Source organism: Scatophagus argus, chromosome 14, assembly GCF_020382885.2.
Source record: "Scatophagus argus isolate fScaArg1 chromosome 14, fScaArg1.pri, whole genome shotgun sequence".
Classification (NCBI taxonomy): Eukaryota; Metazoa; Chordata; class Actinopteri; family Scatophagidae; genus Scatophagus; species Scatophagus argus.
The window spans coordinates 8,804,809-8,821,989 of record NC_058506.1 but is presented as its reverse complement, the minus strand read 5'-3'; the positions used below and the strand labels follow the sequence as shown (position 1 = coordinate 8,821,989).

General features: G+C 38.4%; 1 protein-coding gene across 5 annotated transcripts in view; it reads left to right on the top strand.

Annotated features, from left to right (window-relative positions):
* The window catches only part of LOC124070731 (glutamate receptor 3-like), a 63,276-nt gene extending 48,052 nt beyond the window's left edge, over window positions 1-15,224 (top strand). Inside the window, exons 13-16 of one of the 5 annotated variants that reach the window (XR_006845235.1) lie at window positions 6,010-6,257; window positions 6,983-7,097; window positions 12,933-13,047; window positions 14,223-14,356. Coding sequence is in view for 4 of the 5 variants with exons in the window: in XM_046410907.1 (XP_046266863.1) it covers window positions 6,010-6,257; window positions 12,933-13,047; window positions 14,223-14,468 (609 nt within the window). In the remaining variant the exon portion in view is untranslated. Of the gene's footprint in view, window positions 1-6,009; window positions 6,258-6,982; window positions 7,098-12,932; window positions 14,472-14,887 lie in introns of those variants that run through there. The other 4 variants (XM_046410907.1, XM_046410906.1, XM_046410909.1 and 1 more) reach the window with 4 other exon arrangements.
* Window positions 15,225-17,181: the final 1,957 nt, after the last annotated feature.

Sequence of the window (17,181 nt, the reverse complement as noted above, 5' to 3'; positions counted from 1 at the left end):
CTGCTGGCAGGAAAGCACAAAGTCAGTCAGTCCAAACATAATCAAATAAAAACATAGCTTTCAAGAGAAATAGTGCCAATATTTTAGTAATGTTTTTACCTCTGGGATGAAACAGTCTTATTTTTGTTGGTCTGTGGAGAGGAATGATTCTGCAGGGGTGTGACTGAATGGAGGCATGTGTAATGTTTCTGTGACTGATTTCTAAAAGTGTTGAAGCAGAAAGGCACAGTCTGCTGTACCAAGAACAACTGAACTGAGGTCTGAAAGCATAGAAATGGAGCAATTACGATGATCAGTGTGGAGGGGGTCATCTGGAACTTGCTGTCTCCTGCACCACAGCACTTTAAAGCAGTCCCTAAAATGACTGTTCATACAAGATTTTATTTTGCCTAAAGACTGAGAATCATCAACTCAGACTAGAGTCGTAGGAGAAGCTGTGTGAGTGTGACTGCTGGGACAGACAACAGATATTAAACAGGACGCCAAAGTTTGTTGGAATTGTGTCGGTTGCCAGTTTCACTTTGTTTAAATACCCATATGTTTACCTTCAAGACGAAAAGTTGAGTGAGAGTTATTATTTGATAAGAGCAACAGTGCCAGTAATATATTCTCTTGTCAAAATAGAAAATTTTCAGCCTTTGTCTTATCGGCTCTTTGGTTCTCAAACTGGGGGTGCAGAACCCCTGGGGGGGCATAGAGCCAGTGCAGGGAGACGTGGGTGACCATGGGTAAAATATGGAGTCAGACTAAATTGGATGAAAATTCTTTATGTAAGGAAAACAAAAAAGAGTTTGCTGGTGTTCTCATGTTTTATTCCACTAAATTCAGCTTGGATCCCTTTCCATTACTTGCCTCCCCTGCTATTGTAGCAAAATTGTGGAGTGAGGGGTGTGAACTTTTCATCTTTTGAAGTGGGTGGCGGGCCAGAAAAAGTTTGAGAAGTTGTGGATTAACTGAGCACTATAAAAAAAAGAGGATGAGGTAAACAAAAAAGATGGTGTTAGGTAATCGGCCCACATGGATGGCCTGAGAATACTCATTTGACATGTCTCTTGGATGTTTTAAAGATTATTAAAATTAATAGTCACCAATTTTATCAAATTGATTATTTTTCACGCTTCCTGGTGAATCATCACATTAGAAGCAGTTCCATAAGCAGCAGCGGATGTGCTAATCCGTGATGTAGTTGGCAGGCTGTGATTTGTCAAAGGTGCTCCTTATGAGATAATTGACAGCCGCGTAGTGATTTCATCCTGACTGACAAGTATTCTGTCTTTCTTCCCCCAAACTGAAAATGTCAGTGCAGAAGAGCCATTCTGAACATCTGGTGATTCAAAGCTAATGATTAATAAGAGCTGTAAACCTTTTACAGTGATCTCCAAAGAAAAGCATCCAATAATCCAGATCACGCAACCTCCATAATATATGATGATAACTAATATGTTCATTTTTTAAATGCTTACTTTACTCTTTTCTGATTTTCAGAAAGGATTTAAAATATGCGTGTTAATTCACAAGGAGTTCAGCACTGAAGCAATGTCCTCAAAAATCCCAATTGGCTTGTATATATGTTTTTCTTAACCTGCTCTTCCAGCCTTTACTTACTATCAATTAGTGTTTTTTTGCATTTTTCAGAATAACTTTCAACAAACTGTCAACTCACTTTGTTCATTCTGTAGTGTACAACTTCTGAGAGGCAAATACTCAGATCTTTAGCTTGCAAGATTTCTTCATTAGCTACAGTGCATCCAGAAAGTATTCACACCGCTTTGCTTTTTCCACATTTTGTTATGTTACAGACTCATTCCAAAATCGATTAAATTCATTTTTTCCCTCAAAATTATACACAAATGAAGCCACTCTTCTGTGATGTTGGCTGTATGCTTAGGGACATTGTCCTGTTGGAAGATAAACCTCCACCCCAGGACCTTTAATGTGACAGAAATCTTTCTGTACCCTTCCCCAGATCTGTGCCTTTACACAACCCTGTCTCAGATATCTACAGACAATTCCTTTGACTTCATGACTTAGTTTGTGCTCTGACACGCGCTGCCAACTGTGAGGGCTTATATAGACTGGTGTGTGCCTTTCCAAATCATGCCCAATCAACTGAATTTACCACAGGTGGACTCAACTCAAGCTGTAGAAACCTCTGAAGGATGATCAGTGGAAACAGGATGCACCTGAGCTTCTGAGTGTGTGAAGAGTGTGAATACTTATGTACATGTTATATTTTTGTCTTTCATTTTTAATCAATTTGCAAAAAACTCAAGCAAACTTTTTTCACTTTGTCATTATGAGGTATTTGGAGTAGAATTTTGAGGGAAAAATTTAATTGAATCCATTTTGGAATGAGAGTGTAACATAACAAAATGTGGAAAAAGCAAAGCGGTATGGATTCTTTCCGGATGCACTGTATGTGCTGCGTCTATTACAAAGAAGTGCGTTAGGAATTATTTCTACTTTAAGCACAGTGGTGCTGCTAAACGAGCTGTGCTGTTATTTAGTTGCCGTATGCAACTGCATGCAGATAAAAATAAAACAACTGAATGATTGCACATGTTTTGTTTGGCCCGTCATCTCAGGATGTTTTCAGGATGACAGCGTGACAGACGCACACAGAGGACTGTGAATCACTCTCAGGCCTTCAGTCAGCAGCTGACAGATGAACTGGTAGCTGGAAGAATTTGACCAGTTTATTTCCAGAATAGATTGAAGGGCAGTAAAATCAAATTCCTCGCTAGCCAGAGGAGATGACCTGTTTGTCAGTTAAAAGACTGTTGCCGTTAATTGTGACTAATTAAAATGAATTTATTGAATAATTTGTCTTTGTTAAGCTGCAGCTGCTGTTGCGAGAATTATGAGTGTGACAGCATGAGGAGTTTTGCTGGCAACACAGGTGACCAGCCTGCTCCTGACAAACACACGTCTTCATCTAACCCAGAAAAGAATGGCCGTTTTCACACTACGGTCAAGCCTGTCATCAGCTATTATTGTCATGTTAGGAGTGTTTACATGAACACTCAGCTGAACTGAAATCGTGCATATGTCAAGAATGATTCACTTACTAGCCGGAGCACACAATCCATTACATCTGCGGTGAATTATTTACACAACACTGCCGTACACACCACTGAGCTGACATAGTTTGTGGTTTTCCTGTGCTTTCACCTGCCAGATGTGACAATGGGACTGACTCATATAACTAAACATACAACCTGGATTAAACCACGCAAGTCTTGATTCCTCTTTATCAAAAGCCATTTATAAGGCAAGGGAAAACCAAATTATTGAACGCACAGTACACAAATAGCATAGTGAGAAAAATATTACACGTACAGTTCCAACTAAAATGTGTGTTGTAAATGAAAATGTCAAATGATCATATAAATATGATTTTATGACTCCGGGGTTTGGGACATCAGACACTTGTTCACGCTTGTACTTCCTGTTGGACCAGAGCGAATATGAGTCTGTCTGTCATACTTTAATCACAACCCTGACAAGCAGCTCCTTGAAGAGATGTAGCAAAGTTTGCTTCCTCCATCACTGAGCTCAGCAGAAGGTCATGTTAGCCCAGTTTAATGCAGCTTCTCTGTTTCTCCCCTCTATTGTCGACAGCTGCGTACTCCGACTCCCCGGTGACCGGCGATCAGACTCTCGCTGGCCATTTTTAGCAGCGTACTGAGTGTCAGAGCAGGGCTGTGCTGTGCATGTCTGTAACTGCTCCAGCTGGCAGCTGACTGGGCCACAGAGGTGAAGCCGTCAGTCTCGTAGTAAGCACGTCGGATGTGTTAAAGACGGTGGCATCACAGAGAGTTCTGTCAAACAACAGCTTATGCAAACTATTCCAAATGGTATTTGGCTTGTTGTCAGGTGGATAATTAGTGCCTTATCACTCATGTGTTTAACAGTCTTGGAACTGGATTGGTTTATAATGTGGAATTCCAAGTTAAAGGAAAAACATGAAAATGCTGAGAAACTTACCATTAAATCACCTTAAAAAACAAACAAACAAACAAAAAAAACAAAAGAAAACAGGCTAGAAAGCAAACAGTAGGCAGGTATTATTTTCCCTATTTTTAGGGAAGTTATCTTGATCCGGTGAGTAAAATGATGAAGACAACCTGTCTGCAGCTTTCTCAAAAAGATTAGACAAAACTGACCTGCCCAGGTCTGACCATAGCAGAAGTCGCTGTTGCTGTTAGGGATTTGCAGGAAGATAATGAGGCATGTGGCTGAGACGCCAAAGCACAACAACATGAAAAGCTGAACCATTTGACAGAAGGTGCTGAAAAGTGTAAGTGGACTGATGCAATCGAAAAGCTCATAAGACACTGACCATAAGGCATAACAAGTTAAAAACACTCAGTGTGTTCATTTGGTCCCATAATGTTAAAAAACAAACAAGACAGACAAAACATGTAACAAGTTAGATCAACTTACATTTAACTAAACTCCAGCTGTGTGACTCCAGCTGTGACCTGCTGGTGGGAGAACAATCTGAGGAGGGGGAGGAGGTCACTTGTGTCTGTTAATATTGATACCAAACATGGCCTGTGTTTTGTTTCTGCTGAGCTGCCAGATTGTCAGACTTCAGGCTGCTGGCAAAAAGCCCACTACCTCTGCTGCACTGTTGATGCATAAAGGGTAAATTCGCTCTGAATTACAGCAAACAGAAAAGTGTCCACTGTGGTATGTGTGTTGAAATGTTTAAGCCCCAGTCTGTGAGGTTGATGTGATTGGATGGTGATCAGCAGTGAGAGAAGTAATTATGGCATATATACTTTATTTGAATATTTCCATTTTCTGCTGCTTCTATTGTACTTTGTACTCATTTCATTTATTTGCTAGCTGCAGTTTCTACAAGATGAAGATTTTACACAGTGAATAATATAACTCAGTTAAGTTTTTAACACACACACACACAGTTTAACGTTAACCTTTTTGGCTTCAGACGTCTCGCACAAAGCAGTGTGTAACTGAGGTCACATCTCAGGTATCTAAGAATTATTAACAACTCTACCAATAGTGTTTTTCCCTCTGAAATTCTCACATGGCTTTATTTCCATAAATGTTGCCAAATTATGTAATGGTACTTTTACATAAAGTATGTGAATACTTCTTCCACCACTGTTGCCAGGAAGTGCAGCAGTTGTTTTGCATGTGATTCAGAGTTGCTTTAAAGGATCAGTGTGACAATTAGGAAAATATAATTATACACTTTCTTGCTGTGGGGTGGATAAGAAGATTGACACCACTATCATGTTGTGTTATTTGTGGAGCTGCATCAGGGAGTCAATCATCTTTGCTTAGCATTAAAACTGCATTTCTGTTTGTGTACAGATTGAGCAAATGAGACATAATGTGCTAATTAGAGGGCTTTAGAGGAGCTGGTAGGCATGCTTTTGAACTTTGGACAGAACCAGGTTAGCAGTTCCCCCTGCTCCCAGTCTTAGAAGGGACTGCATGAAAAGATAAGAATTTTCTTTCTCTGCTGAAAAGAGGGCAGTCTAGGGTAGAATTTTTGGGAGAATAGGGAATATTGTTTATAAAAAAATAGATGTTGGTCTCATAGTTAAGTGATTTAACGTGATTTCCCCACAGAGTGTGTCTGAGCCCTGTTTATTCTTCTGCTGGCACTAGTAGTTGACTCTTAGCAGCTATTTATTCTAACATATAGTGTCATGATTGCCATAAGTCAAGGAGAGGGTCCAAAGAAGATACTAATAACACTTAGAAGGGTCTTGGTTTTTTGGAAAATGAAGTGTAACATTCATGCCCCCACCCCACACAGTCATAAAGTCCCTACAATAAGCTTATCTCCTGCCGGCTGCAGCTCCACATAGACATGACATTGATAGCGATCCTCTCATGTAAGACAGCAACTAAAGCAAAATGTCAAATGTTCCCTTCTCCTCAGACCCACAGAAACTCCTTGTGAATGTTTGACGCTTGACAATGTTTCATTAAACTGTTTCTGTCTTCTCTCTGTGTCCTCAAATGCAGCGCTCCAAAATAGCAGTCTATGAGAAAATGTGGTCATACATGAAATCAGCTGAGCCATCAGTGTTTGCCAAGACAACACCAGATGGGGTTTCCCGGGTACGAAAGTCGAAGGGAAAGTTCGCCTTCCTTCTTGAATCCACTATGAACGAGTACATAGAGCAACGGAAGCCATGTGACACCATGAAAGTGGGCGGCAACCTCGACTCTAAGGGTTATGGTGTGGCCACACCGAAAGGCTCTGCATTAAGGTGGGTGGGATAATATAACAATATCCTTCATGTTGTTATAGTATTCCACCTACCCTGATGTCTCCTTTTACCATTCTCTTCTTCCTCACTCCTTAATTTTTCTTTTTTTCTAAGTGCATCAGTAATTGAAGAATATATTATAAGTTTAACAACACGTTCAGCCATTTTCTGTTCTGTCCTACCGTATGTATCTGGTTTGTGTCTCTGTTTCTTTCTCTTAAGGTTAATGGTATATTAGTCACTCTAAGTAAATCCATTTGAATGTCGATGTGCACTGTCACCTTCCCCGACCTTGTTTGTTTTGCTCTCGCCCCTTCAACCTCTCCTCCATCCTGGTTTCCGTGGTGCCCTTTTGCATTGCTTCTAATTCAAAACTGAAATCTGTTGTTTCTGCTAGTTAAAATGCTGGTCTGTCAGTTGTGATGAATGTTAAGCTGCATGCTGGATGTTCTTATTTCTAATTCAACAATGATGGAATGTCCCCATCCCGCACACTTCAGTTACAAGCAATGTAACCCTACATGCCACCTCTCGAATATTTAACATTTTCTTTGCTGTAAAAATGCTTCATACCCTTCCACACCAGTGAAATTCTTTACCAATTTGTCCCTTCCGTGCTCCCCTTATGAACCATTGATATTTATTACTATTTTTTACTAATATTCTATATTAGATTTCTCACGGACCTGTTCATTTTCTTACAAGTTATGTTTTATCGTTTCAAGAAATGCTGTTAACCTGGCAGTGTTAAAACTGAATGAGCAAGGCCTCTTGGACAAATTGAAAAACAAATGGTGGTACGACAAGGGAGAGTGCGGCAGCGGGGGAGGTGACTCTAAGGTCAGCCTCAATGTCACCAAAGTCGGGTATCCTAGAACAGAGTAATCGGCAAGACTGTCGTCACTGACTGTAGTTTCTCGGCCCAAATATCTACTAAATATCTACTTTTTCCATATTTATCGTGCAAATGTGATCAACTGGGAACCCTTTACTTGGCTAATAGAAGAGAAAAAAAAGCTCAATAATGTGAGATAAAGTGCAGAAGTAGGACAAAAGAAGATTAGGAAACTGATTGTCAGGTGTTTGATATTGTACTTGTGACAGAGCAGTTGTTTCTATGCTTTTGGCTTGTAGTTAGGAAAGACAGAAACCATCTTTCCCTCTGTTTTTTATATCTACAGGCCAACATGAGCTTTGTATATTCATACGTTCAACCTATTGCCGCAATGATCAAAGCCAAAATCTAATCTCGTTCTGTGATCAGTACCTCTAAGTCGAACAAAGTATGCACTCTCCAATCTGCCGCCTGGGCGTTAGGGCAGGCACGGGAAACAGCGTTGTCTTGAGGGGACTAAGCATCGCAGGCAAACGTGAGAATTCTAATGACTAATGAGTGACAACTAACGGTCCAAACTTTCTTGTCCAACATCCTCTCACCGAAATCCAGCGTAAGACTGACAGAAACCTTTGGTTGGTCTTGATCCAAGGCCAGTCAAGGTCTAACCATGGCCACCCTGACCTGGTAAACCCTACAGTAGTAGAGTGTAAGATACGACCAGGGGCCCCATTTGTACAAGAGGATTTGATTTGAATCTCAGGTTTGTATCATAATAATTTTTTTCATAGTAAGCATAAAGCTGAAGTACAACTAATTGTGACAAAGCGAAGATGCATTCACACCTTAAAGTGAGACTACGCAACTTTTGCTAACCAGCAGCCACTAATGACACAGGACAAAGGCACATTGTTGTGTTTGCTTTTTATTGCATTTGTAATAAATCTGGTAAGATGTTTATCTTTGATTTGCTAAAACGTTATGTAAGACAGCACAAATCGTGATGTCATAAAGTCAGTGAACCAAATGACTAATGTCAGTTACATGTCAGTTAACATTAGCCACCATTAGCTACTGGTCACATCAGACCAAGTAAGGCTGTAGCAGCAAACTGAATACTGAAGCAGGGCTGACATTTATTGCTTATAAATGAACTGTTAATTTTTCAGAGGTCAATTGTATTATTTATTCTTCCAAAAGTCATGTAGTCTCACTTTAAATGTCCTGTTAATAAAGAATACAAAAGAGAGGAGTAAAAATATAGAGGAATAATATAAATCCTTTTTTCATTCTGTGTTCCCATACATAATCTGTCCTTACTGTCCGATTTTTTTTCAATCAAATCTGTTGTACAAACTTTCTATAAATGAGGCCCCTGACCTTGAGTTTCGGACACCAGGGTGCAGTAGCAGCCCGACTGTGGACCATCTCTGCCTCTGCTCTTCAGCTTGCATCATGACCACAGTACACTTGGCAAATTGTGAGAGAAGAGACAAGGCAAACTTTGCTGTTATTGACTGGAGTCATCCACTCCTGAGTGAGCAGGATATGGATACTACCGGTGGGATAACACAAAGAAGCTGCCTCCTCTCGCTGGCAACTTGCCCCGATTCTCTGGTTAGAAAGAGAGTAGATGATCAGTGCAACACTATCACACCTGACTGCCACATTTCTTTGTTCTTATTTCACTTTCAGAAATGCATGTGTGCATAATTTGACAATGAGATGGAAATATATTGTATGTAACTACCACTGAGGAAAATATGAGTTAAATCAGTGAAATGTTATCATTTCGCAGCTGAAATTAGATTCAAAATTTATATTTATACAGAAGAAATCACTAATGATATTTTCATGTTTTTGTAAATGTAAATCATGGAAAAACCAACCAGAAGTATAGACTGAACTTTAAATCACATATCTACAACTGTTAGTGGTACTTTCATTCGTCAGAGCTGGGTGATTTAAAACATTTACATCCCTGTGGGTAAATATAGTTTAAAATCTACATTATATATTTATTTAATTTTAACATCATTCATTGTGTCATTTATGTCTTCATTTGACCTTCACAGTCAGTATCGTGCATGGGTTATTGTCTGTGCTCATGAATGTTTGCTCGACTCTGTTTTCTTGTTTTGCAGACAGACTGAAGGGTAAAGTTCTGATGTAACTTAAATCAGAGTGAGTGGAGGTTAAGTTGACCCTCACACCCTGGACAAGAACAGGTGTCCACCCTTGGGATGGGCAGGATAAGATAAGCACCTGCACAATATATTAAATACAATACAACAATAAATACTATTTTTGTGAAGTTTATAGGCCTTATAAAATGTGAGTGAATAGTACAAGAACAGAAACATATTTATCTGCTTATTGACAGGTCCTGCAGACCAGCTACTAAAAAGTTGTACTTATTGACATTGCTAATAACTCATTAATTGTTAAACTTCACAAATGTAAAATTTATAGCACTAGCTGTTGCATTGCATTGCAATATATTGCAAAGGGGTTCATGATATTCTGTCCAACCCCAGTATTTAATCAGAGGGTTGGATTCATACTCTTTTAATTCATTGTCTTGACAAAAATCATATTTCATTTGTCATACCACTGCTTAACAAGAGGAGGTTTTTGTTAACATTTAGTCCTTAAGAGAATTAAGGCACTGTAGATTATTCTAAATAAGTACACTGATCAGCTTCCTGGAGAAACTTATGTTAAAAAAGGTTTGGTGAGCTGGATGCATAATAAACGAGCCTTTGCAGACATTCAGCAGAATGATGTGGCTGAAGTGCTAGTATGTTGGTCGCTACATGAAAATAGTATATTTTTTTTCTTTTTTACGTGCATTTGCATTTAAGGATTTAGACAAGGAGACTCTGAATTAGTTACAATAAAATTCAAGCTTGAAAAATGTCACTTGTCACAAGCTCATACAGTATGTGCAGTGAAATAAAGGGTGGAAAGGTTGGAGAGCAACAAGAGCAATGGTGAGAAGAAGAGTAATAATAAGAACATAAATATAAAGGACAAAACTCCAGAGAAATAATTAATATATGTATAAATTTAAATATAGACTTTTTTGAAATGCTAAGTCATTGGCCTGGTGTAACTTTATTGTAACTGTAACTTTATTGTAACTGTAAACAATATAAGAAAAAAATATAAAATTAATATAAAACTATTTGAATATTATTTATTATTCAAATATATTCTATATTCATGCCGGGTACTGCTCAAGGTTTCTTCCTGTTAAAAGGGAGTTTTTCCTTGCCACTGTCTGCTTGCTCGGGGGTTCAGGCTCTGGGTCTCTGTGAAGCATCTAGAGACAATTTTGATTGTATAAGGTGCTATATAAATTGAATTGAATTGAATGTGTATTTTAATTTAAAATTTATTTTTTTTATCATTTATACTACTAGTTTTTCATACAAATCAAATGTAAAGTATAGGAACTATGAAGCATAGAAAGCTGAAATTAAGTTTATAATGAGTTCTCTTTACAAATATATCCATACTGTATATACATACGTGTTTATCATTTGTATCAGGCCATAGTTGTGGACTTTCATTCAACTCAAAAGTTCACCTTCAGTGTTACTACTGCTCATCGTCAACTTGTTTTTGCCCACTATATTTCATAACATTTTGTATCTATCCCTGTTTTTTTTTCTTTAATTTGAGCTGTTTATTGCAGAAATGCTCTCAGCGCTCAGTGTTAATGTAAGCAAACCCTGGCCTGAAAATTACCTTTTACTTTTTTAAAATCTGTTTGAGCTCACTGTGCGTGAAGCTGGGAGCTGCTGTTACATCCGAGGTTTGGGACAGCTCACAGTGGTTTTTCTCTTTGACAGTAAATGCCAGGTGCAGTTATTCATCAACACGGACCACACTGAGCAGAAATACTTCAATGCTGTGATTTTATATTGTTAGGACAAAAATAAAAGACACGCTCAAGCTGCTTGACTTGGAAGTACCTTTCCTCTCTGGTGCTCCACTGAGTGTTTTTACCGAGTGGTCCCTTTCACCTCTGAAGTCCCTTTGATTTCTTTGTAAGGCTCCAGCAGGGATGATGGCAGTCATTTAACTCCGCACTCTTTGAGTCTTTTAGGGCTAAATGGATTTAAGTTACTATCATCCACATAAAATTATTAGCCAAGTGATCAAGTTTCCTGAGTATAACCAAACATCAAACCTGTCCTTCCAGCTACAATCTGTTTCTATGCAAATAATTAGAGTATGTAAAGGATGAAATCTTCTTTTTATTTATTTATTTATTTAAAAAACAAACAAACCAAAAAACAAAACAAACAAAAAAACAGGGACATATTTGAGTGTTTCTAAATTATGAAACTGGGCTGTTTACCTCAGCATATTATTTAAAAGTCCACGGCCACCACCTGGTGGTGTGTCTGAGGCCTGAAGACCAGCATATTGTTGGAATTCACCATTTCCTTTCAAAGAGAGGCAGAAAAGTAAAGTAGATGTTTATGAATGTGGATTCGATACAGAATCAATTCCTGTAGCCACGTTTTATTATGATAAATATGGCCCCTTTGAAAACAATTGTTATGAAAATTTGAGCATCACCCAAACGGATAAAAATGTCCCCTTTGAAAGCATTTTGGTTTGCAGTTCAGCCACGTAGTGTCTCTAAAATGCATCATAAGAACACAGAACTTAAGCATCCAAAATGTGCCATTGTCCAAAATAATACAATTACAGATGGCTGAGTGCAGGATGTTTACTGCAGCTAGCTTGCTGTGTGACGACCATTAAGTACAAAGTTCATGTTCTAGTCTGTCACTCCTCCCGCTGTGTGTCTGCATTTAAATTTATCCAACTTCGCTGTTCTTTGCCATCACGGCTCTGCCTTTCAGATAGCTCTGACTGGAGAACAGGACTGCAGATCATCCACTTAACATCATGCATGACTTTTCTTTTTTGGTCTTTTTTTTAATCAGAAAACGTGATTTGTATTCTATTTGACATACAAAGGAAGAACACAGTGGTGAATACAATATATTTGATTATGTTGGATTACAAACACTGATCGTTTTTCTGAAAGGAAATAAGCCTGGAAATCTATCAGTCAAGGAGATTGAGCGTAATGTCTTGCAAAGCAAAAACCCTATGAATCTTCCCACTGGGGTTTTGGTTTAGAGAAAGTGTCCCCATAGACCTTTAAAAGCATATTTTCTTGACCTGATCTTCCTGGTAACGGTTAAGAAACTCACTGCAGACTTCTGGACCTTAATTTGAGTTTCTCCTCTCCCGTTTGGTGCAGATGTTTCTCCGTGCTGAACATTTTTATGATTTAAAAGGGCAGTTTTGTGAGACATTAACCTCCAGCAACTGTCAATGAAATTAAACTGCTGTGTTTTGTCTGTTAGTCAAGAAAGGGTTCCTGTTAGATCCACCTTGCTAAACATGAAAAAGGCTGCCCATAGCAAAAAATGTGCCCTCAGCAATTACTCTCTCTCTCTCTCTCTCTCTCTCTCTCTCTCTCTCTCTCTCTCTCTTCTTTCATTCTGTTAAAGCTATGCAGCAGCTGCTTTATTCTGCAAGTTCAAATCTTTTTCTTCTCTTGTGATCAGTGTGTGCCGATTACTCAAAGCGATACAGGTGGGGTCTGGCATGCTAGGGTAGTCATGGATTATGAAAGGTCATTTATTTATATATATATAGTATATATATATACTGTAGTGTTGCTTGCTATCTGTGCTGTGTTGGCCAGGACCCTACTCTATCGCTTTGCACAGTATAAAGTAGTTAAAAAAGTTGAATAACATAAAATAACATAATATAATGTTATTTATGTTATTTCCCACGTGAAGAACTCCTGTAAACCTTGCAGTATTGAAACTCAGTGAACAAGGCATCTTAGACAAGCTGAAAAACAAATGGTGGTACGATAAGGGTGAATGTGGAACCAAGGACTCTGGAAGTAAGGTCAGTCGCTGCAGGTCTTTTTATACTGATTGCAAAATGCATTTTGACCCAACTGTTCATATGTAGACATCTAAAGCACACATCCTCTCAGACATGTTAATCAGGACACAACATGCTTGCCCTCAGAGTAACGTATGACAAACATTAAAAACTAAATTTCCTTTACACATATTCTAATATTTTTACACTCTGATCATAATTCATTACATGAACATGACTTCATTACTTCTGTATCCAATTTTGTAAAATTGCAGCATGATTACACACTATTATTTTTATCCATACCATAAAATTATGAAAAGTTTAATCAGAGAATTGTAACCATTATACTGCTATTTAGTCATCCAAACCTTTATTGAAATTTGGTTTATTTGTGGTCTTCATCATTTGTATGCAAACAGTGTGTTTTAGCTCCACTAGGACTGGCTAGTTTCCCAAAGACATCCTTATTCTGACAAAGTCCAAACTGACCTTTAAATACCATGTGAGCACAAAGTGGTCAAATGGTATTTAATAGTCATGTCTCATCAATGGAGTGTCACAGTAAGGAACTTTTTTAGCATCTTTAGTTGATGTAAAGAAATTTAGAAGCCACTTTACTGACTTTTTAAGATACAAAAAGTAGAACTAACTGCCCCTCAGGGTCCCAATGCAAATGGTAAAACTCACATAAATTAATTTCAATATTACTGTTTGGCTTTTAATAGCAGCAAAATGGTTCAATTCGCCCTCCACAGTTTGCCACTTTGATTGTACAAATGAAGTGTGTTGAAGTTGAGCAGCTATGATAGTGAACCGAGGGTTTAATCTGTAGACCTGTACGACCACGACCGCCTTCCTATAGACGTGGTCTCGTAAAGAGACCATAAAGCAGGATAGATAGCAACTCTCTCTACATTCACCTTCTCAGTTCTTTAGAGTAGAAATAACTGGTCAGGAGGAATTAAGACACATTTAAGATGTTCCAATTTATCTCACTTGTAGGCTAAATTTGGCATGTATATCTCAGTGGGTTTTTGTAGACACAATTAGCAACCTCTTCAGAGTTACTGTTTAGTCATAGTGCTGCAGGATGCACATATAGGTTTCGTGTTGGTGTGGGTGTACATGTTGTGTGAGGTCAGCCTCAGAGTGCCAGTTAAAAACATCTTAACGGTGGTCTCTACCTCCCCCAGGACAAGACAAGTGCACTAAGCCTGAGCAACGTGGCAGGAGTCTTCTATATTCTGGTTGGAGGGCTTGGCCTGGCTATGACCGTGGCTTTGATAGAGTTCTGCTATAAGTCACGGCAAGAAACCAAAAGACTGAAGCTGGCAAAGAATGCCCAAAACTTTAAGCCAGCCCCTCCGGCAAACACCCAGAATTATGCCACGTATCGTGAAGGCTACAACGTGTATGGGACAGAGAGCGTTAAAATCTAGAGGGTATGTCCTTCATTGCTGTTTTTATGCTGTGTCAGTTTTAATATGAAGTAAAACATCAAACAGGAATCTGCTGGCATCATCTAATCTCTTCTTGTTAATGTAAATGTAAATGTTTCATCCATTAGTTCTGACTTTGAAATGATGAGTAGAATGAATGAGCCCACTCAGCTGCTGCGTTGCTTTGCTTGAGGAAAACATACATCATGGAAACTTGTTTGTCTCTAACACTTGTTGAACAAATTCACGGTTATTTCTTTTCACAATGATGAAAACAAAGCAAATCATGGTGGTTAGCACTGGATTCAGTAAACTTTTTACCTAAAGTTGATTGAACTTGTTTTCTTGAGTTTAGCTAAATCAAATCGGCTGCTTTTACATTCAGATTCTCATCATTCGTAAATCTCTTGGCTCTGCAGAGGTGAAACGTGTTGATTCCCACTGGAGCATCCGGATGGAAACAGCCACTCTGTGTGACCCCGACACCCCGAGGCTGGCATCCTGGAGGCAACAGCCTTCTTTGTCATCAGCTTGGACACAAGCCTACAAGTCAACCAAGTGCTCATTCTGGGTTGTGAGGCCCGTCACACTAACAGAGAGCAATGACACAACAGGACTTTTGCTTCTGGAAACATGAGATTTGCCTCTTGTAGTGCCTTATGGAGCATTTCAGCGTCATGGCAATGCAAATAAGATTTAATTCACTTGAAAAAAAAAAAAAAATCAGTGGAACTAGGGCAAAACATTGCTTAAAATGACAATTAGAAGAACTGTTGTAATTTCAGTTATTTTCTATTTCGACAAAGAAAAAAAAAGAGCCATGATTTGCAATCGAAACATCCTGGAGTACCGATTGAGTCATTTGAATCCTTTACAGACATATTTTTGTGGTGAAACCTTAAGTTGGATAAATGTTATATTTAGTGGAGTAAAGTCATTTTCTTGTTTTACTATAAGACTATTCTCAGTTTTGTAATATTTAGGACAAACATCAGTCAATAGGGTTAAGCATCAATTAAAGTGAAAACACTGTACCCCGATTTTTACTCAGAAAATATCAATATGAAACTAGTGGTCTAAATGGTGTTATTTTCAAAGCCTATTGGACGTCATATACAACTGACTCTGTATTCACATAGATGCTTCTTTTAAATCAACCACGTGAGACTGCATTTGTTTCATCTGCCACTATTTTGAAAGAAGACCGTTTTTTTAATTGAAATGAGGTCCGCTTTTAATCACTTAGTGCCATATTGTTGAAACCGTTATAAATCCTTAGGGACTAGGAGAGTGACCCCTTTTTATGTAACAGCATATTCAAATGGTTAAACTGAGCTTATGGTTTACACTTTGTACACACGTAGAAGCTGTTCTCATGTAAATGCAGTATCTGCAGCTGTGAATCTCAACATTTTTGGTAAAAGATAACACACCATATAGCTTCTTTGGTTGTGATAAGCTTTCTGTGTCTATGCATTATGCAGAGGGTGAACTGTACATTGAGGAAAGAGCTACAAATGAAACATTTGTTTGTATAAGTGAACTTTTTATAAAGTGGGAGAAAAACCTACAAATGCTACAAACCATGTTCGCCTACATTTGTTTAGTATTTCAGACTTTCTCATCCTTTTCTCCCGAGATAAAGTGCATGTGAATTTGGTGATAGTTTTACCAAACAGCAACTCGAAATGGACCCTGGTTTAGTTAGTGTCCGATCGGACGCCTGATCCAGTTTGGTTTTAGTTTTTCCAGTTCATTTGTAACAGTACCTCAGCCATGAGAGTTGCATGTGTGGACACAGTGAACCTCTGTGGAGAGGTCGTGTACAAAGGATTTTATTACATTTCCTTAATAAAAGCAGGTTTATATTCACCTTTTGGACTTTTTTCACTGTGAATGTTTGAAATACTGTAATTGAGTCCTATTTCAGCGTTTCCTATAGCAACTTCCACAGACATGCTGTTCAATGGAAATGCTAGTGTGGAAGCCCATTTGTGGCAGGAAATGAAAGAAAAATTAGTGATAAATTTAACCATGATGAAAAAATAAAAAATAAAATTACTGATGGTAAATCAAAATTGTCACTCACTAGACTTAAATTTGTCTCTTCAAGCCATAGTAACAGTTTGTGACAGTTTTCTTCAGAGAAAAGTTAGCGTCAACCAAGCTATACAGGGTTTTAAATATGAAGACAGCAACTCAAGCATACTGCAGTTCTCATCAGTTAGCTGCTGATTGGATTATTGTTATAGGAATACACAGAAAGAACTACTGATGTTCATTACATACGATATTAATGTTAGTAGGCCGTGCAATAGTGATTGTTTATGGAGGGTCACTTTGTTCAATGTCTCATTTTACTTTTCATCACAATGATCCACAGAAGTCTATCACAGCCCACTGGTCATCACAGTCTGCCTGGGCTGTAATTAAAAATGAGCCCCAGGCTGCTGCCATGTCACTTGAGGAGAGAACTGGTTTGAACAGACGGTCTAAAGAGAATTTTTAGAGGTTTTAATTGCTCTACAATATTTTATGGAATTTAGTGAACTGTTTTATGTATGATGGCTGTGCAACATTTAACCAGTGGATTTATGTGTAACTTCCATATATGAGAAAAGTGAACATGCATTAAGAACAAAGAAAATGCAAACTGAGGGACAAGCAAGCTGACTGTTTCTCCCATCAAACTGTTGGAAAACAGTAAAAAACA